Genomic DNA, 22,713 nt, shown 5'->3' on the forward strand with positions numbered 1-22,713 from the left:
ATAGGTTTTATATGAATATGTATACATGTAAATGAATACAAATGTAAATATGTGACTAAAAAAGTGATATGACTAGTTCATGGTTTATTTATTAATATTTTCTTAGTTTTCAAATGAGTGTATCTTTTAAATAAATCATGAAAATATCATTTCAAGAAAAAATCTGGGGGCTGGGGATGTGGCTCAAGTGGTAGCACACTGGCCTGGCATGCGCGAGGCACTGGGTTTGATCCTCAGCACCACATAAAAATAAAATAAAGATATTGTGTCCACCTAAAAAACTAAAAAAAAAAAAAAAAATCGGGGGCGCTGAGGCTGTAGCTCAGTGGCAGAGCACTTGCCTAGCATGTGTGAGGCACTGGGTTAGATCCTTAACATCACATAAAAATAAATAAGTGAAATAACGGGATTGTGTCCAACTACAACTAAAAAATAAATATTAAAAAAAGAAACAAAATAAAGGCATGCTGTCCATCTACAACTATAAAAAAATTAAAAAAAAAAAAAAGAAAAGAAAAAAATCTGGACTAACAGAGCTGGAAAGGCCCTTCAAGATCACCTGGTCTCATCTCTTCATTTCACAGAAGGAGTGGGGATGACTCTCCTAAAGTTCCATGGCAAGTGGTATATGATATGAATTGTGAATCTTCAAAATTCTGTCATCCATCATCATGGCATTCAGTGTTTAAGGAGATCTGAGATTCTTCTTTGGCACTTTGGGCTTGCTGTTTAGATAAAACTCTATTTTAGGTTGTACAAGAAGCCCAAGCAAAGGACCTGTTGAGAAGACCACTGGATTTAATGTTGGTCATGTGTCTCCTCCTGGCAACTGTATTTTGCTTGTTCAGAGGCTTGGTAAGCATAAGAGATCAAAACAACGTTATTATCCTATTAATGCTTCCAAAACTCCTGAATTTTTTTTTTTTTTAATCAGACTTCTTAGCAAACAAACAATTTTTTCCTGTTAGAGCCTGGAATTCTGGACCTACTTCATGCTGGTCTCTCACCCTCAAGCCTTTGATCTCAAGGGGTGACTCATCTTGTGTTGTTTCATACCACCTCTTTTAGGTCCCTAGGTCAAGCTTCATCCAAAAGTATCTTCCTTACCTTATTTTAGCCATTAGAATTCAATTTTCTTGGTTCCTTTGATGTTTCTGATTTAAATGTAAATATATTTGGCAAGGATGATATCCTAAGACTCATCTAGCTGTCACACAGAGCATCTCAAGAGAAGGGGCAATGGGACTGAGTAAGAATTCAAATTCAAAATAAACAATTCAAATCTATGTAGGGTCATGTGAATTTCTCACTGGTAAGAATAGTGTTGAGCAAACCAGGTCCAGGTTCAGAGTCTGTGTATTGATGTGCATGATAAACATTAAGGGCATGTGGACATTTCATTTTTTTCAACTTTCCCTTTATAATTTTTATAATATGAAGGATAAGAAAAAGACCTATAAGCTTTGGAGTTTGGAATCTTGGCCATTTCCTATAGCTCTATGGCCTTAGAAAAATTTTCTTTGACCTCAATTTTTTCCTCTAAAATGAAACTACCTACCTTACAGTATTGTTTTAAATATTAAGTAAGATAATGCACATTAAACTCTTGGTAGAGTTACTATGTATAAAAAGTAAGCATCAATAAATGACTTCTCTGTTTTAATTGATCAGTGATCCTTCACAATGCTCTGTTTCATAATTTATTCTTAGCAGAAAAAAATTTAAGCAGCTCAGAATTAACTATATTCAGCTTAGAATAGTCAGGGAACAGAGCGGCAAGTGTAAACTGAAGCAGCTTTTCCATTTTTTTGCGGTCCTTGGGCTAAAAGGGGCCTGTATGGTCACTGAGGGTTCACAGTAAGAAGCTATTTTGAGTTGTCTCTGTTTATGGATTGTCAGAATCTTCCTGGAGGATTTGGTTAAGAGGAGAGACACAGGGAAGGGAAACAAAGGCAAGGTCATAGGCCACTGAAAACTTTTCAGACCACTGAAACTTTTCTTTGGTTAGTTTGCTGTATATTTCTCAAAGTAGAGACAAAAAGAAATAACATGACCCAGTTGTATTCTTGCAAGACCATATCCACTTCCCTCTGCATGTTAGAAAAATGCATGGATGTGTATGTGTGGTAAGTGGGGGTTTCGCAGATGGGTTTTGGGTTGGGACCCATTTTGACCAGTCCTGACATTGGCTTGTGTTCTACATGTTGGGACATTTAATTTATGGCCAAGGATATGAGGAATGGTACCTGAGAGGGAAGGTGACTCAGCAGACTCAGTAGTATGCCAAAGAGACTTTTGTCTGTTTTGTGGCCTAGAGTTTACTCTGTTGAGACTAAATCATTTCTGATCTCTTTCAAAGTAGATACAGGAGGTAGCTTCAGACAAGAGGATCCTGCTTTTAAATCATTATCCTTTACTGTACTCTGTGAGGCAGTGGAGAGAGGAGGATGTTATTTTTGAATCTTGGAGAGCATAGTAAGATGAATTTGGTATAGAAATCTACTTTTCTTCCTGTAGGGACTAGTTGGCTAGTTATTCCCAGGAGAAGTGAAACTAAATCTAAAGCAAGCTGTGCTTTGGCTAGCCAAACTTACATACTTAAACTATGAATATTTGAAAGATACCCAAGAATAGAACATTTGTTTCCATTTCCTACTTCACTATTAACCTCTGTTTAATTTCCTTAGATAAATCTGCAGAATATTTCCTTTTTTTCTTTCATTGATGAACCTCTACAATGCAGTTTTTGTTAAATAGCAGCTTGTGACTAAACCTGGCACATTAGCCTTATCAGCAAACCTACAAACCAGAAGTGATTGTATCTTTATGATAAATTCATTTTTGTTCTTAGATTGCTTTGGATTGCCCAGCTGAACTCTGCCGATCGTATGCACAATTTCAAGAGCCCTACCTAAAGGATCCTGCTGCTTATCCTAAAATTCAGGTCAAGTAGTTATGAAGCCTAAGAATTTTTAAAAGTTTAAAAGTTAAATTCTTTTTTTTTTAAATGGGAAAATGTGGCCCTAAAGAGAAAACTGAATTTAGGATTTTATCCTGAAAAATGTTATTTGTTTTTGTACTTTTTGTTTAGGCTAAGCTATTAATTTGCTGATGTTATTTATTTCTCCATTCAATACAGATGCTGGCATATATGTTTTATTCTGTCCCTTACTTTGTGATTGCACTTTATGGCTTAGTGGTTCCTGGGTGTTCCTGGATGCCTGACATAACACTGATTCATGCTGGAGGCCTCGCTCAGGTACTAAGAATATTTTCTTCTGAGTGGTGATATAGCTATCATTATTGAATATATATAAAAACTATCTCTGTTCAGTGTTTAGAGTAAGAAATACCTATGAGACATGTTGTCTTTTGTTTTACAATTCTTTGGAAGACATTTCTTTATATACATTTTACTTAAACAATAACTATCTGGTAGATTTTTCTAGTTATACAGATAAGGAACCTGAGGTTAAGTGACATTACATAATTTGCCCAAGTTCACATACCCAGCAAGTAGCACTACTGTTTTTATAGGACTGTTTCCAATCTCTGAATATCATGGCTATTGAAAAGGAATTGAGAGCTGTTATTTTCAAGATGTCTATCTAAATTTAATATTTCAGAATTCTGCTATACTATGCTATATAGAACCAGGGAAACTGATCTTAAGAAAAGTTCTGCTCCTGGAAAGCTGGGCCTGTTGTTGAATTCCTCCTTCTGGCACCAAGCTAATTCTCTGACAGTGGGTGTTCAGTAAAAGTTTACTACATTAAACTGGAAATTATTTATGCAATTATCATACCAAGCATTTTTACAAGCATAACAGGTAGTGAAACAAAGCAATCTTCTGAACAAGGAAGAAAGTTAAGTAATTTTATAGTTTCTTACTGGAAATAAAAAAAATGAACTCAGTTTTTTAAAAAACTTTGTCTTGTTCTTTTTAAGAAGGCTTAAGAATGAAGTTCATCCAGAAACTCTAGGCATATACAGTTAAGTATATACCCATGGTGTAGTAACCGTCTGGCAAAAACACTAGAATTCAGAATTAAAGAACAATTACAGTATTTTGGGGGTTAATGGGTTAAATCCTTCAAGCCTGAGGTATTTAATTATAAAATTGGAATATTCATAATAGAAAAGTCAATTCAGCACCCAAAAGAAATGATTCCTTTCCTGGAGGAGAGCTCCATTTATCCCACTTTGTTGGTGGCTCCTCCTTTATAGACCCAACTCTTCAGGCCTTCAACTATAAGTAATGACTTCCAATTGCTTCATCCCAGTTTGCTCCAAGACTCTTATATTTAATTCCAGACTTGATCATTTCCCCTGGTTGTGTCATTCCCTTATCAGATTTAGAGACTAAAACAGGACATGGGCAAATTATGCTAAATATTGTACTTACCTATTTGTGTAAGGATAGCTCTGTGCTCTGTTGCAGTAACAAATATTCAGTGGTTAAACAGTAAAATTTCATTTCTTGCTGTGCATAGATCATATGGAATATATTCAAGGGCCAGTTCTGGTATCAACTCAGCTGCAGGGGAGTCTGGTAAATGTGGTCTTCCTATGTGCCTCAGAATAAAGAGTAACGTATGCATGACATTATCTTTGCAAAGATTTTTGTTTTTAAATTAAATTTCCATTTAAAGATGACTAAACTGAAGCTAGGGACAGCTTGAGTCACTTGGCCAAGGTCACTAGAGTTACTAAATGGCATAAAAGGGATATGAAATCTTGACTCCAAAGCCCATCTTCTTTTTCACTATCTTCCCCTGCCTCTGCAAACAGCTATGGCACAGGGTTCTTCTATGCAAGAAAGACTGTGTGCAGCATGGAGGAGTTGGAGAACCTTTGTGGGTGAGCATGAGTGTGGGAGGCAGTGACATCTAAAGGGGTTCTGAGGGCCAAGCAGGACTTTATTAGGTTGAGTCTCTCCAGGGAACAAAGAAGCATTTATATGTCAGAGTGTGCAGCAGGTCAGTGGGCAGAGTAAACCTCGGCTTTTTTCTTGGGCTGGTTCCTCTCCATTATTTTCCTGTATCATCCAGGATACATATACATACTCACCATAATCTTGCCAGCCTTTTCTTTTCTCTCTTTTTTGTACTGGGAATTGAATCCAGGGGCATTTTACCACTGAGCTACATCCCTAGTCCTTTTAATTTTTTTTGAGACAGGCTCTGGCTAAGTTGCTGAGGCTGGCCTGGAACGAGATCCTCCTGCCTTAGCCTTCCAAATTGCTGGAATTACAGGCATGTGCTACAGTGTCCAACTTTTCCAGGATTAGATTATTCAGAGTCCAACAGCTACTCATTACCTGTGTGCTTTGATTCACTATTGGGCCTCCCCTGCACACCATGTGCCTTGGTCTTCCCTGTGCCACCAGCTTGAGGCAGCATTCAGCTAGAAGTGTCCTCAACTAGGAGGGTGGCAGAGGAGGCCTGATGTGGGACCTGTAAAATCTCAGGAAACTAGAGAATTACGCAGAAAAACCTAAGTAAAGACCCAGTCATGTGGAACGAGCCAGGAGTCAGGAGGCTTAGGAAGGTCAACTGGATATCAGAGCCCAGAGCAGTGAAACCAACCCAAAACACTACCTGTTGATGAAGCTCATCTTTCAAATGGGTACTTGTGACTCTACTATGATCATTCTAGGAAGGGCAGCAGCAGTGGCAGCTTCAGCCAAACTTTAGGACTTCCAGGAATCCTTGGGCTTATTCATCACTACCCAATGTGACAAGGTAGCCTGAAGTTCCTCTCTTGCTGATAAGCACCCAGACCCAGAGTCTGAGGCTCAGGTCCTATAAATGTCAGAGGGACATTTCTCTTGACTAAGCAGGCAAAGACTGGCATAATTCAAGAATTGTGTGTTTCACCCTAGAGCTATTATCTGGGCTTGGGTATCTATTATACATAGTGTTCAGCCTAAGGAAAAGTTAGAAACCATGCTGCAGCAAAACAATGCATATGATTAGGATGTTGAATTAGTTGTTATTTGTTTTACACCTAGAAAATACCTGTTTATGAAATAGCCTCTCATCTTAGGAGGGTATCAGACATATTCAACATAAAAATTATTTTGTAACCTTGACCAGTACCTGTTGTTGGCTAAAATTGCCATGTCTAATTTAGAAGCCTTATACATTCATGATCCTACTGACATTACCAAAACATGCTCTTACTAAAAGATCTAGTGAACTCCCAACTCTGTGGAATTTAATAAGAAAAAAAATCTTTGCAAAGTTCTATATCTGTTAGGTCAATGGAAGACAGTCCTTGATTTCTAACAATGTAGGAGTTTGGCAAATCTGTTGACTTCAGAAATCAAAAGTTCACTAGAAAAGTAGAATAAAGTAAAACCAGGACACCTTTTAGGCCAAATAATTCCACTGGAACTTATTCATAGCCAATTATTTCTTCATACAAATGCTTACTATAGGACTAAAGTTGCAAGCCTAACTTAAAAAGTATTACAGGCTGATTCAATCTGTTTACTAGCATTTTCTATCAACTTACATAGCTCTGTATGTGCAGATTCAACCATCAAAAATTTAGGCCTGTTAAACATAGACTTTTCCTTGTCATGATTCCCTAGTAACTATTTACATAAAATGTATATTCTATTAGGTATTATTAAGTAACCTAGATTTTAAACTTATGGTTTAAAGTATATGGGAGGATGTGTGTATTATACCTGCAAATATATCATTTTATAAAAGGGACTTGATTATCCACGGATTTCCTGGAACCAATTTCCCTTAGCATAAATGGATTACTTTATAATTGTTAAAACATCATATTGTTAAAAATATTGTTAAAATAACAATATTTTTATATTGTTAAAATATCACTAAAAATGAAAAAAATTAAAAGAAAAAAAACCCTCAGAGCTAATAGTTAATGGTTAAGAGCAGGAGCTCTGGAAGAAGACTGATTTAGATCCAACCTGTCACTGATTAGCTCAATGACCTTGATCACCTCTCTGATCACATTTCCTCTTCTGTAAAGTGAGGATATTAACAGTACCTTTCTCATAGTGTTGCTGTGAGGATTAAATGAGGCAATATATTTGAAGAGCTAAGAATAGTTCATGCCACACAATAGCTATGTAAACTCTTGGTTGCTATTATTATTATTGGTATAATTCCCAGTAAGAGTTTGGAGAAACTCCTTATTTTATTGAGACACTAATTAATCTGTAGCCAGTTTAAGCAAGCTATGTGTATTGCATATAATTACCTAAAACTCAAAGAAACTGGGTGAAAGCTATGGGACAGACTCACAACAGGCTTTCTGCTGCCCTACAACCTTAGAAGCAGGCTCATTTCACTCTTACAAGGTGAAATCTCCCCCCCACTGGTTGCCCTCCGCCTCTCCCACTCCTGACTGTGCAGGTGCCATGGACTTTCTCACAAAGGGGTCTGGAGGCTTATCTGTGGACAATCTGGTTATAAAGAGCTGACTCTACTGAAGTGAATTTAGTTTTTTCCTTTGTGGAAACCTTTAAGAAGTATATGAAAATAAAGGTTTAGGAAAAGCATGGATAATTGCTTTTGGTATGATTCATTACCAGACATCTTTATTTAGTATTAAAATGAGACTGTGGGTTTAACATATTTATATTATCCTTTGATGGAGACAATGACAGCCAAAAGGTCAACAAGAGCCCAGATTTTCAACAAAGTACTGCACCAGATTATGAAAAAGTATTTGAGTTTTGAATCTGTCTACAGAACAGCCTCATGTGCTTGGCACCATCCTAAGCATGTCCCAGATATCATTGCACTGAACCTCTATGGGGTAGGTTCTATTATTACCCATTTTTATAGATGAGGAAGCCACAGGGTTACATACCTCACCCAAGGCCATCTTGCTGGTTTGTGGTGGAGCTGGAATTTGACTCTGGCCATCTGGTTCCAGAGTAAGTGTTCTGAATCACTATACTATGCTGCTCAGAAAACCCTAAGAAAAGATAACATGGTTCCGGATTAGCTATTTATATTGTATTGGCCAAATAACCAGGCTATTGTCCCAATGGTCACATAGTTTTTGCCTAGAACATTCGTGTGAGCACATAAAACTCAGTTCTTCCTTCTGGAGCCAGGACTGATTTTTACTTGTCTTTTCCAGGTTGTATCTATGAATATAAGAAAAAAAAGCTATTAAAATTTAGCCCTTTGTTTAATTTCATTGCCTCGTTTTCCATTCCAATCATCCAATCTTAAAAAAATCAAAGTAAGCTGGGCACGGTGGTACATGCCTGTAATTACAATGACTTAGGAAGTTGAGGCAGGAGGAACACAAGTTCAAGATCAGTTTTAACAAGTTAGCAAGGCCCTAAGCAACTTAGAGAGACCCCGTCTCAAAATAAAAATAAATAAATAAACAAAAAGATCTGGGGATGTGGCTCAGTGGTTAAGTGCCCCAGGTTCAATTCTCAATACAAAAAACAAACAAACAAACTGTATCTCAATGATCTTTGTAAGTTAGAAAACAATCCAGAACGAAATAGAAAAATGATTAGGGACTTAATCTCACACCACTGCACTCTGATCCAGATCTCATACCCATAATCCTGGGCCCCAGGTTAGCCCAGCAGCAATGAGTTCATTCATTCACCTGACCCTTGCAAGGTGCTCAGGCTGAACTCTTCAAGCCATCCTATGGAGTCCTGTGTGCTTAGGAGGGGAACTCTCAGGTGAGACTGAGGTTCCTCTGAAACTTGACTCTAGAAACTTAACACTAGTATGCTTGGGAGGAAGCTATAGTTGGATGCCCACTCAGCTGGAGGTATGGCTGCCATAAATGCACCCATTAGAATTATGTGCAGAACCAGGAGCTGGCATTAGAGTTCTCTTCTCATATACAGACATCTCTTTTGATTAGGAAAGTTAAAATCTTCACCCTTATTTAATAATTCTGAATCGAATGGCTTACTATAGGTAGTTATAAAAATAAAGAAATGCTTTACAGATCCTTTTTGTATTTTGAGTCACAGACCATTGTTGTTGAATGTTTATTGAGCTCTAACAAAGCGATAGTGCCACACAAAACATTAGACATGGTACCTGCCCAGAGGGCTTACAATCTAATCTAAGGACATGAATCATTTTTTTTTAATGTTGCCATGGGTTTGCTGATCATGAAAATGAGGTATTAACTGCACTGATTAGTGCAGGGAAAAGGGCCCACAGAAACACTGACTTTTTATGCAGGCTTCCTTATGCAAGTAAGCACAATTGCTCATATTACTTAATCTCTCAAAGTATGGTTGGCTTTTTCCAAATCTGGTGATTTAGTGGTGTGTAAAAGTGTCTATAAAGACAGAGCTACCAAACCCACATTTATGAGAAAACCAGGGTTCAAAACTGGCCTCTAGTCCAGAAGAAAAAGTTAAGTTATATATTAAAAAAAACACTTATTCAAAATAAGCGCTAGGAAAAACTAGTGACAGGAACCACTGTTCAGAGCTCCTAGAAATATCCACAACAGCAGCTCCTCAGGGCAGCACCCAAAGTGCTCTTTACTCTCAAGATCTTTTGTCTTTGTAGCCCAGGGATTAATACACTTGCTGGATTTGGGAATCTGCCCGGGGAAATCTATCTGAGGGCAGAGCCCTCTGGGTGCCTCATGGGTCACAATGCCAATAATCCACTTGGCCCTTGGCAACATACCAGAGTAATTAAAAAAAAATTACTATCTCCAGAGAGTAGCAAATATGTACCAGAGGTATCCAGAATATATCGATAATTTGTAAAATTATAGCCCATTAAAGTATCTGCTGATTATACAAATTCATAAACATGTTGCTTATAAAAGCTTGCCCTTTTCTTGTCATGGTAAAATTGGGTGTTAATATTTTTATCTGTTAACCACTTATCTGAATGTTGGTTTCACATGGATGGAAATGAATAACCTAAATGTACTTGAAGCAAATTATTTGAATAGTTTGTCATTTTAAAATTATTTGTCTTCTTTAGATTTCACTTTGAACCTGTTGATCTAATAATTTACTACTTGTTACACTTAGATTCCCAATCCCTTGTTCATGAAAATAACAGACTTGAGGGTTGCATTCTAAAATGACACCAACTTCCTGAGGGAATCCTCTCTCAGGATCTTTTAATTTTGCTGCAGCCTGCATTTCCTTTTCTAATAGTTTCCCTCTGTGCTTATGAAAAGTATCAAAAATGACCAACTGGATGTGTGTTCTGAAGAAGTATGTAGGTATAGAAGGAGGCCCTTGCCTTTCTGTTTTGTGAACTCAAATTATGCTGATAAGTCACTCTTCTAAGTAACTTACAATTTGATTTTAAAAGGTTGCCTGCACATATATTTGCCGTTTTATAAAGAACAATCATACCCATACCCCTATCCAAGCTGTTAACAACCTTATCTTAGAACACAACCCTTCGTATTTTTAAAGTTGCATAAAAAGCAAACTTTATATATACATAATGAAAAGGCTTTGAGCTCTTGCTCCAAAAAGTGGATGACTGATAAATGAAGCTGAGGTCCTCAGTGCTTCTCTTTCAATAGTTATGCTAAATATATCTATATATAATTTTTATTGGACTATAATTTGTAAGCATAGCTGAATCTTTGCAGGATTTCTAGAATGCAAATCAGAAAGAAATGGAGGATGGAGATTTTATTCCGATTTTTCCATTGAATTGAGCCACTAATCAATGTTTATTATGGGGCACTGAATCAGTTAAAAAACACAATTGGCATGATAAAAACCACACTAAAGAAAGTATATTTTATTTGAACAGTATCAAGAATGACCCTAAACTTAATGAAAACTCATTAAAAGACTGTGGTTTGTTTGAAGGTATTTTGTCTGTGAATAAGACTGGTTTCAAGGGCAGAGAAACATGGTCTAAATGAGCCATCCAGAACTCATCATTCATCCAATTGAACACAAATTTCATGCTTACCCAATTTTTTTTTTTTTAAATATAACAGGCTCAGTTTTCTCACATTGGTGCTTCTCTTCATGCCAGAACCGCTTATGTCTACAGAGTCCCTGAAGAAGCAAAAATCCTTTTTTTAGCATTGAACATAGCATATGGAGTTCTTCCTCAGCTCTTGGCTTATCGCTGTATCTACAAACCAGAGTTCTTCATAAAAACAAAGGCAGATGAAAAAGTGGAATAAAAATATCACTTGATGTTTTTCTTCTCTAGATTAGTGACTGCTATATTGGTACTGATATTTTGTTCCATTACTTTCTCATACATAATATGTAAGAAAACAAATTCTTGCTCTGTAGTTTACATGTGAGCTGTAATATGGTACTGTCACAAATTCTTGCTCTGTATTGTATGTATGAGCTATAATTATATGATATTGTGTGAGTAAATTTTTTTGAAGGAAAACTGAAGTTGTTGAGATACAGCTTGTTTAAACAAATTATCTGTTTAAACAAAAATTATCTGTGAATAAACCTGACCATCTAGCTCAATATTTTGTTTGCACATAATAAAATAAGTGTGAAAAATTACAATTCAGTGCCTATAATAGTGAGCATAAAAATGTAACTTCAGAGATGAATGTGGTCGGTCTATGCATATAAAAAAATTCAAAACAGCAATCACAGGTTGGAGAAATAACTTCTGCATTTAAGATGTATATGCTTTATTATCAACCTCAATATAAAATGCAGATTATCCTAATATTTTTAAATGCTTGAAAAATGTTTTTCAAGGAAAGTATATTACTTACTGCTATTTTAAAATTGCTTTTACTAAAACTTTTTGTGTGAATCTGAATAGCTAAAGTGAGACTGATTAGCTTTATCTTTACCCTTAATGAACACTTGTTTTATTGGTGTCTGGAAATATTTCTATTGTATTTCTGTTGTATTTTTAATAAAATTATTTTTGGTGTTTTATGAAGATAAATCTTGTTAAATTTGAGACATTTTATACATACATATATATTTTCATGACAAGTTTTGGCTTTTTATTTTAGAATATCATTTATATGTTCCAATTGAAAATGTCATCTATCTGTGTTTTAGTGCAAGCATTCAAGAGATCTTTTGGTGAATTAATTAAATTTCATTAATTTTAAAATAAAATGTTCAAAATTAAAAGATAGCTCCTAAGGAAAAAGAACCAGATTGGCATCCTTACTTTTTATGAACTTTTCATATTTGGAATTGTAAGTACAATAGACACAATTGATATTTTCTCAAACAGAAACAAACCCAAAACATAGCTGCTTCCTCAGTGTGCCTTGGGATTCCAAGTGAATTGGTGCTTTCATTATGGCGTCAGCTACCTCATGACCCCTATTATTTATTAATGGCCCTGGGCTTTTAGGTTTCCTTATACTTTCTTTTCTCTTCATGTTCATTAGCTCTTCACCAAAATGAGAAAGCTGAAAGCAAAGAGGATACAGATCAACGCATGGATAATGTCAAATGTGTGAATTTAGGGTTCACTGAGCTGGTAAATATTTTCTTAGGTGTACAAATCATGTTGTCACTCCCCTTGCCTCCCAGTGTTTTCAAATAACCTAAGACCCAGAGAGTGTTTTAAAAAAAGAAAACCCTTGCCTGCACTCTTGATTCTACTGTTAACCTGCTATTAACAATTTTTGCTTTAATATATGAATTACATTACTACCTCACATTACATATATGAAGCCAAATTACACTACCTTAGTTGTTTACAACCTCAAAGCTTACTCCCAGTACACATTCCAATAAATTTATTCTGTAAAAACAATACATTTTTTTTGTTTTTGATTTTTTTCTTTTTTTACAGTAAACTCTTCAACTACAAACCTCGAATACGCAAAGATGTTCCAAGGACAAGCATAACAGGATTGATAAAACTCAAATTGACTAAATGTGTTTTCACAATATAAGCTGGCATAAAAATAAATAAAATTCTCTATTATCACAATAGCAACAATAATGTACACATAATAATGTTTTATGGGTGAATATTAACTATTCTAATTCTAGTTCCAAAAGAAAACAGTTCATTTTAAAAGTCTCTATTTAAAAGTCAATGCTTTGTCTGGTTTTCCACAGGGCTGCTGGTGATTCCAGCCTTAAAATGTAAAAAGTATCCACCTTGAGTGATTAGCTCAAATTGTACTGGCATTGGGAAAAAATAAATCATTGCCTTTATTTTGGAGTAACACAAAAAGACTCACTAACTTTACATATAGAAACTCAATTTGTGTACATAACAACATGAGTTTTGAGAAGTATAAGCTGTCAACTAGCTATTTCTAATACAGAATAGATATTGTACAATGTGGTTAAAACTTTACACAGGGCCTTAAAACTGAAGGACAATTTTAATTTCATCTTTGATATACCAACATTATGTATCTAGGAATGTACTTCCTGGGTTCTGTCAAAAAGAGGAAATTCCATCCTTAAGCATTATGGAATGGTCATCTAAAATAATGCTAATTAATATGTAAGCAAGTGTCTGGTGGTGGGGGGGTAAAGGCAGGAAAATGATGAATATAACTGCCTTGGTAGAAATATCCTAGACATGTATAAGTCTGTGCAAAAATCTTGATAATTCTTAGTGGTTAAGGGCAGCTTCATGCAACCAAATAACATGAAATTAAATCAATAACCTTTTAAAAAAGGTTAAAATGTCTCTTTTCCCAACAAAACAGAGAGGAATGTGAATAATGTACATACAAACTGGGGTTCTGTCAATGACAACAAGGACTATGTGTTGGTTCATATCAAATCCAAGAATATTAGACAACCAAACATTTAACCTTCTTGTGGTTTCTCTTAATATGCAGCATTCATTACGGTAGTTAGGTCTGTAAAAAAGAAAGAAAACAAGCCTTTAGATGATTTAGGATACTAATATTGAAAGCCATCCACACCCGTAGAGTATATAATTGGTTTTTCTGAGACTTTACTCTGCATTGTGGCACTAATACTCAGCAAGAATGGCTTCTAAGGTTTTGTTTTATACCTATCACAAAGCTGAAGGATATAATATTTTAGTGTTTCATTAAAAAAAAGTAAAAATGATAAACTTTTCCTACTGTCTACCCAGGCAGGAAGTGTAGTAAAGGGTACTTTGTACCAGTGGAAAAAATGATTATTGTTGGAATATATAAAGTCAATGGAGAAACTCATGTTAATTTGTCTTAGTGAGGATTGTGGTGTCAGAAATAAAGGTAAGCTGCCTAAAATTTAAAAAATCACTTGGAGTATACACAAATTAGTCTTTAAAACACAAATTAATTATTTGTGACACATAACTTAAGTACAAGAGTTAACAAAATCTAGATGTATAGTCTCTGACTTCCTGCATTTGGAAAAAAAATATAAAGGATGATTTTTTTTTTTTTTTTGATACTGGGGATTGAACCCAGGGGCACTTTACCACCAAGCCAAATCTTCAGTTCTTTTTCACTTTGAGATAGGGTCTTGGTAGATTGTTCAGGCTGGCCTTGAACTTGTGATCCTCCTACCTTAGCCTCCTGAGTCGCTGGGATTACAGGTATGTGCCACCTATGCTGGCCTAGATTTCTTTTAAAAATTTAGATGTCATATGCATGACAGAGATAAGATTAAAATCTTTCTATGTTGTGAAAGAATCATGTTTCAATTTGTTTCCATTTTAAATTGTGTTAGGTTATATTTCTTCCAAGAGATGTTCTTTTTGTTTTCCTCACCATTAACCCAAATACAGTATCTCCCACCCCAAGTAATGTTTTCATGGAATGGATGTAAAGGGGAAATCAGGTCCCACATATTTTTTTTCTAAAAACAGCCTACTTTAGTTCTTCATTTCACTAAGGAAATGAACTTGTTTGTAAGCACAGATGGGCATGTTCTCAGTTAAAATAGCCAAAACCTATATTGCATGTCAGTAATTACAGGACCCTTAAAGGAGGACAAGTTACCAAACCTACACTTAAAATCTGTGGATTTGGAAAATACAGTGCCAAGTGAGTTAATTTATTACATAAAAACACTAGATGATACAGATACTCTGGAGGATTCTCCTCTTTTGTGAAGGAGGAAGACACCCATTAGAACAATGAAAAATGTTGATCAACCACAGAAACCTTTAACAATTTTGTGTATTAATGTCAATGTGAAAGGCGATAAATTCTTTGTTTACATTGGTAGAAAATTCATAGTTACCAATTGCTCAGCTCATATTGAAGAGTATTTTGGGACAGATCCTATAGCAGCCCATTTTTTTTTTAAATTGAGGCCCCAAAATAAAGGTGGTACCAGCATGTGACTACACTTTAAGGACAAGCTTTTTTGTTTATAAAAAAGGCTCTGACAAGGAAGTGCTTGTAAAAGTAAATTCTGAAATCTGAGATGTTTTAACTTAACTTTCCATACCATGATCATTCTATTCATATCTATGCCTTGAAAAATATATCTTGCTAATTCATAATGGTATATATTTTAAGACATGGTGCTCTCCGTGTTTGCCAGACTTACAGTCTCTGATATAGTCGCTCGAAATAATTGCTTATTCATGGGCTGCCATCCCTGTGCCATGAACCTCTTTGTGCCATGGACCTTGGGTAATGGCTGGAGAATCCAATCAGAGTCTTTTGTGAGGTATCTCAATGGGATGTACACCGAGAGAGGTTGTAGGTTGGCAGCAAAGGTAAAAGGATACTCAGCATAATAAACAGAAGCTAGAAGGCACTGTAAGTCATAAGGATTCCTTTTATTCCACAAAGCACCATTTTTTTTTTAAGAGAGAGAGAGAGAGAGAGAGAGAGAGAGAGAGAGAGAGAGATTTATTTTTTAGTTTTTTCGGCAGACACAACATCTTTGCTTGTATGTGGTGCTGAGGATCAAACCTGGGCCACACGCATGCCAGGCGAGTGCGCTACCACTTGAGCCACATCCCCAGCCCAAAGCACCATTTTTTTTTTTTACATGAAAAAACTATTAATTAGGGCTGGGGATGTGGCTCAAGCGGTAGCGCGCTTGCCTGGCATGCACGGGGCGCTGGGTTCCATCCTCAGCACCACATAAAAATAAAAAAAAGACGTGTGTCTGCCGAAAACTGAAAAATAAATATTAAAAAATTATCTCTCTTAAAAAAAACAAACTGATAATTCAATATGGCTATGGGTATTTGGCACTTTGTAGAAATTACTTACTTAGAGGAAATGACTATTTGTTGCCAATAATAAAATGTGAGCATTTAGGTGAAAATAAGACTTTTGAATCCTCCAGGATTCACAGATTCCCTACATTTAAAGGCTTTTTTGAAGAGGCAGTGAAATGTGATTAAAAATATAATGAAATGGGTCAATATTTGGAAGACCCAAATAACTCAGTCAATCAGTATTTTCCAAGCAGGTAAAAGCTATTAAAAGTACCAGAGAGTCCAATGGACTTAATTTCAACTGAATATGAAAAGTTTAGATTCCACATTACAACTACCTTTTAAGAAATTATCACTTATACAATTGCTATAATGCCAAACAAGAATACCCACAATTATCTGACAAGATTATTAAAATACCTGTATTTTCATTTTTCAATTCCATATCTATGTGAAGCCTGATTTTCTTCAGATATACTTCACCCAAACTATGTATCACAAAAGACAGAATATAGAACCAGATAGGAAAATCTAGCTGTTTTTTTAATTAAAACTGACATTTAAGAGATTTTTAAAAATGTAAATGATATCCCTCATCATATAAAACATTTTTTGAATAATAGAAGGTTTTCGTTTGTTTATTTTGTTTTTTGGTACAGGGGATTAAACCTAGAGGCACTTTACCAGTGAGCTATATCCCCAGCCCATTTTATTTTCTATTTTGAGACTGGGTCTTACAAAGTTGCTTTCGGCCTCACTAAATTGCTGAGGCTGGTCTTGAATTTGTGATCCTCCTTCCTCACCCTCCTGAGTCACTGGAATTATAGGTATACACCACTATACACCAATGCATCCAGCAAGTAATTGTTATTCTTAATAAAAATGTTATATGGGAAATAATGGGTATTATTTTAAAATGAATTAATAAGTATTTTTAAAATTTCTGATATTTCTAATTAAGTAAATATTAATAGATATAACACATATAAATAAAAACTATTTTGGGCCCTCAGTAACTTCTAAGAGTATTAAAGAGGTCCTGAGACCAAGAATAAATTAGAGTAAATGGTGAGAGATCAGACTGGAAGGATAACTTGGGATCAGATTGTGACGGGCAATATATGCTAGAATAAGGAATTTATACTTGATCAATGTTGTAGAAATAACAACAGCTTCAGGGGCAGAAGAATGAAAGCAAGTACACTGGTGAATAGTGTGGCTGTCCACCTAATATTTACTCCATCCTCTGCACCTCCCCTCAATTATATGGCAGCCTTGAGATTTCAGGACTTGGTTCCAACTCTCCAGGGGTGGAAAGAACTTGACCAATTTAAGCTAGTACTAATCCTCTTGTATCTATAGTTGGGTCAGAGATGGGCAGCCTTCTAACATGGTCTTCGATGGTCTTCAATTGTCCCTGCCACCTGGTATTCATGCCCATTGTGTAATACCCTTGCATATGGGCTGAACCTAATGACTTGCTTCTAATGAATAGAATGGAGCAAAAAAATTGATAAGATGTCACTTCCAAGACTGAATTTAAAAAACTCTCACTTTTGTTTTGGTAGTATTCACTTGCTAGCAAGAGATTCTTACTCTGAGGAAGCCAGTTGCCATGCTGCAAGTTGCCTCATGGAGAGATCCATGTGCAAAGGAATCAAGGGAGGCTTCTGGTCAACAGCTTGTGAGAAACTGGGGACTTCAGTCCAACAAATGTAAGGAACTGAATCTTGCCAGTAACTATTTGAATTTAAAAGAGGATCCATTCCCAGTTAAACCTTAGGATGACTGGACCCCTAATACCTGACTGAAACTCTGAGAGATACCCAAATAGAGGATTCAGCAAGTTGCACCTCCCTGGATTCCTAGTCCACACAAGAGACAAGATAATAAATGCTGCTTTAAGCCACTAGGTTTGGGGGTAATTTGTTAGGTGGCAATAGATAACTATTACAGCAGGTCTAAGCCAATCAGTGCTTGGTGTTCTCCTGGCCAGAGATCAGAAACCTCTACTTTGTATCCAAGAAAGTTAAGAAGGGAAGCACTAAAGTGTTCTGGATAAGGGAGTCTGCCCCTTTCTGACTCATGATTCCACTGACAGGAAGGAGAAGGCAGTCAAGAGAACCTTTTGGGGTAAAGAGGTATCCCTTGTAAGAAATTCTTTTCTCTTACCCATACCAAAATTCATAACCACCAACAACCACCCGTCTTGAGGCCATCAGGATTTTCATCCTTGTACGCCTTTCATCCTCGCTTACTTCAGTTCCCACAGATGGGCTTCAGAGCATCCATCACTTTCTGGGCTCTTATTCCTAGTCAGCTATGTATGTATCCTTTTATGTCTTCATCTCTTAGAGGTTCTCTCCCACCCCAAAATTCCTCAGTTTCTTCCATGGCATCCCCTGGAAATCAGCAAACCACTAGAAAAATCTGTATTTAACATAATTTTCCAAAATATTCCACTCACAAACTTATTCTGAGACCTTGTTTCCCCTAAAGGCAGTGCTATTTCTTTCCCTGCAAGCCTCTCAAATGGCAATTCTTTTCTTTCCCATACCTTTGTTACTTACTACTATCCCTGGAGATGGGGACAGTGTCGTTCTTGTTTATAAGCCATTCTTCCTCTTTTCTGTTCTCCCCTCCCCTGAAAAAAAAATCCTCCCAGCTTTTATTCCCACTGAATAATTATAAGTAATTCCTTGATACATAACTACAGAGTCCCTGGATTATTCATCCTTCACCTTGAAGTTTTAGCTTCGGCCCACTGTCATTCAATGTCATAACTTCTATAATTTCAATGGCCATGTAGATCATTTTTCAACACTCTGGTCTCTTGATTTCTTGGTGTCCTCCCTTCAAAGATCTCATCTTCCACCCTACCTCAGTGACTTCCATGGTTATTTCTTAGAAAGTGATTTGCAGCCACTGGGAATTTTATAAATATTCTATTAAAGCACTGTTTCGTGAACAAGGTTATAGAGGGACATTTCATGTTGAACTTAGGGGTTCCTACTAGCAATCAATGGATAGGAGTCAAGACTATAGGGGCTCTATGGTGTGGTTAGTGCTCACATGATAGATTGTCCCACTCATAAAATATCAACAGCACCCACACTGTCACCAGAAACTATTGCAACCCTTCTATAATTTGACTCAAACATTTTATTCTTCTATTACCACCTATATTTCCAGCTCACTCCCTCTATCTGGTATTCTAACTCTAATAATTTGATACAAAAAAATTGTTGATCTTATCTCTTCTTTATGTCCATATTCCCCACTTAACATAGTTTGAATCCAATGATTATAATCAATCTCCCTTGTATACATCCTCAACTCCCTGGCCTCTAACCTCCTGTACTTTAATCTCTTGGCAAATTCCAAATCTAGTTAAATTCAATTCTCTGTTCTGTGCATAACTGAATACACCTGGAGAGAAACACACAATTATATAATCACTGCTCTCACTTTAAATTCATGATCACTAGCCTCCAGCGGGTCGTTACCTCTGTCTGTCAGAACTTCATTTCTCAAGTCCATTCACTCTCCTATTCTTCTAAGTGACTATTTTACACCTTTTCCTTTCTCTTGAATCTTTCAACACTTTTCCTTGTTCTCACTCTCAAGTGCTGACTTTGCTTCTTCAGAATATAGAAGCAATCACATCAGAACTTGAATGACCTCTCACCCTGAATATCTACTTACCTGTATCTGTGCTCAAATTCTCTGCCTTTTCCTTTTGTTTCAATAGATGACCTATGGCAACCCCTCCCTATGTGTACTAGATCTTATGTCTTTTTGCCTTCTAAACAGAGGACACTGTATCAACAATTATTTCTTACATTAACATTCTGTGGTAATTCCTCACTTTGATCATTCTTCTGGTACAGGTGCTGTAAATTCTACATTAGAAAAAAGTCCCTCTTGACATCCCAGACCATGACTATTAAGTATTCAAAAAATATTTAATATTAGGCTAATAGCCCTAATATTACTATATTAGAGCCTCTTACTATAATGAAGAGAGTAGGTATTGACCAAAAGAACAGAATAGAGGAGAGAGAGAGTCCCATGGCTATATGACAGATGACAATGTATAGATCACAGAGGGAAAAAAAAGGACCATTCAATAAATGATGCTGGCTTAAATGGTTAACCATGTTTAAACAAGACAGAAAAAATAGTATCCATTAAAGAAAAGTTTGATACAGTTGACTACAATAAAATTAAGAAAGTATGTTTTGTAAAAGATCATAAAGAACTTGAATAGACAAGACACAAACTTGGAGAAGATATCTGTGAGGTATGTGACAATTCATGTTAGAATCTAGAATATGCAAAGCCCTACCAATCAATAAGAAAAAAAATCTAATGGGAAAATGGGAAAAAATAAGAAAATGAACACTGCATAGAGAGCAAACATTGGTGAATCAATAAACATGAAAATAAGCACAATCTTATTACTAATCAGAAAACTACAAATTAACACTATAATGACCATTTTATACCCACAGTATTGGCAAAAACCAAAGTCTGACAATGCCAAGTTAATTATGGTGAACTCTTATACACTGCTGATGGGAGTACAAATTGGCCCAGGGAAGGTAATTTGGTATTATTTTGTAAAGTTAAAAAACCATAAAGTTAGTACTTTCAGTTCCAGTTACCCACTATAAGGAAACTCTTATACATGTTCACTAGGAGACAAAATAAAAATGCTTATAGCAACATAGTTCTTATCTGCAAAAACCTGGAAACAACCCAAATGCCCATCAACACCAGAGTGCATAAATAAACTGTGGTGTGCTCGCAAAACTAAATCTTTTTTTTTTTTTAAATATTTTTTAGTTGTACATGGACACAGTGTCTTTATTTTGTTTGTTTACTTTTTTTAATGTGGTGCTGAGGATCGAGCCCAGTGCCTCATATGTGGGAGGCAAGCGCTTTACTGCTGAGCCACACCCCAGCCACCACAAAACTAAATCTTATACAACAATGAAAACTGAATCACCTCCTGCCACATATAATAACATGAAGTAATCTTAAAAGCACAGTGGTAAGTATCTTTATTTTTTAAAAGTTCAAAACCAAGCAAAATTAATTGATTTTTAAAAGAATATATTGTTTAAATATGTATGTACATGGTATGTATGGACTAAAATTAAAAATAAAAAAATCAATACAGTAGTGTTCTTTCTGGACAAGAAGATGGGACTGGAAAGAACACTTAAATATATACAAATTAACTCTAATGTTTTTGGGTTGAGTGATATGGTCACTGATATTATACAAATATTATGCTTTGTAACATATGTAATGTATACATATATACACATAGACACAAACATACATATTCTTTTATGTAACAGCTATATTATTAAAAATGAGTTAAAAATAAAATGTTCTTTGGTTCTTACTAGCTATGAGACCCTTGGCTGATTCTTTCAGCTTTAGTTTCTCCAGCTAAAAAATTCAAGACAATGCTTACACACCTACCTCCTGGGTTTTGTATGAGGAATAAATAAAATAATACAAGTATGGCGGTTGGCACAACATGTAGCACATAGGTTGCTATTGCTGTCAAGTAGCAACTAGTATTTTCTGAGATGCTTTCAAGATATTAAAGTAGAAACAGCAGTTAGAAAAATATATCTACAATGCAGGAGATACAGAACAGAAAGTTATCAATAACACAACAACTGAAATCATGTCAGTTGATGAATATGGGTGATCTTCAGTATACAAGTATGCTAAGACAGACTGAAGCAAGGAGCTCTAGAAAGACACTGAGAAGGAAGAGGGAGAGAAAGCAGAAGAGATTGGTTAACTGGAGGAAAAGTTAGGAGTAGAAATTACTTAATGATATTAAATGCTGCAGAAGTAAAAATGAAGATTAATTTAAAGGGCATACTAGATTTGGCAAAGAGAGAACCACGAGAGACCTTTCCAACAGCAGCTTCAACAAACTGGTTAAAGAAGAAACAAGAGTCAGGCATGGTGGCGCACATCTGTAATGTCAGCAACCCAAGTTTGATGACAATCTCAGCAATTTAGTGAAACCCTCTTAAAAATAAAAAATAATAAGGACTGGGTATGAAGCTCTGTGGTAAAGTACCCCTGTGTTCAAATCTTAGTATCGGTAGAGAGGAAAAAAAAAAAAAAGAAGAAACAAGAGTGCAATAGGTTTTCATGAGTAGGAGGTCATGAAATGGAGACTGGGAGAAAAAGAGAACTGTTTTTAAGAAGTTTAGAGATGAAAAGAGTACAATATTTGGTTGGTAGGAGCTATCTTCAAGATTAAGGGAGACCTGAGACTGCTTATATGCAGAGGGGAAGGAGCCAACAGAAATGAAGATGAAAGTATATAGGAGAGAAAGGGGACAATTTAGTATCTTGGAGGAAGGAAGAAATGATATTCTGGACCCTGGAAAGGTGTGGATTAATGTTTCTCAAACTTTAATGTGTATGAATTATTTGGAAAAGCTTTAGTTTAAATGCAGATTTTAATTCAGAGTTTGGGAGAATCTACATTTCTAATAAGTTCCCAGGTGATGTTGATGCTAATTGTTCAGAGACCATACTCTGAATAGTAAGGGAATACAACAACCTTTCCCCTTTCACA

At 35.9% G+C, this 22,713-nt stretch overlaps 2 protein-coding genes across 10 annotated transcripts in view; one reads left to right on the forward strand and one right to left on the reverse strand.

Moving 5' to 3' along the window:
• Positions 1–12,932, forward strand: part of TM6SF1 (transmembrane 6 superfamily member 1) — a 28,050-nt gene extending 15,118 nt beyond the window's left edge. For 3 of the 8 annotated variants that reach the window (XM_081290995.1, XM_081290989.1, XM_081290994.1), the window contains 4 exons: positions 751–855; positions 2,852–2,944; positions 3,140–3,259; positions 10,972–12,932. In XM_081290995.1, coding sequence (XP_081147121.1) covers positions 751–855; positions 2,852–2,944; positions 3,140–3,259; positions 10,972–11,163 — 510 coding nt within the window. In that variant the 3' untranslated portion in view covers positions 11,164–12,932. Of the gene's footprint in view, positions 1–750; positions 856–2,851; positions 2,945–3,139; positions 3,260–4,493; positions 7,541–10,971 lie in introns of those variants that run through there. The other 5 variants (XM_081290990.1, XM_081290996.1, XM_081290992.1 and 2 more) reach the window with 4 other exon arrangements.
• The window catches only part of HDGFL3 (HDGF like 3), a 65,051-nt gene continuing 49,895 nt past the window's right edge, over positions 7,558–22,713 (reverse strand). The window contains exon 6 of one of the 2 annotated variants that reach the window (XM_081290997.1): positions 7,558–8,140. In XM_081290997.1, the coding sequence (XP_081147123.1) occupies positions 8,117–8,140 (24 nt within the window). In that variant the 3' untranslated portion in view covers positions 7,558–8,116. Of the gene's footprint in view, positions 8,141–12,708; positions 13,813–22,713 lie in introns of those variants that run through there. The other variant, XM_081290998.1, reaches the window with a different exon arrangement.

This window comes from Spermophilus citellus (assembly GCF_964194105.1).
Source record: "Spermophilus citellus genome assembly, chromosome: 4".
NCBI lineage: Eukaryota > Metazoa > Chordata > Mammalia > Rodentia > Sciuridae > Spermophilus > Spermophilus citellus.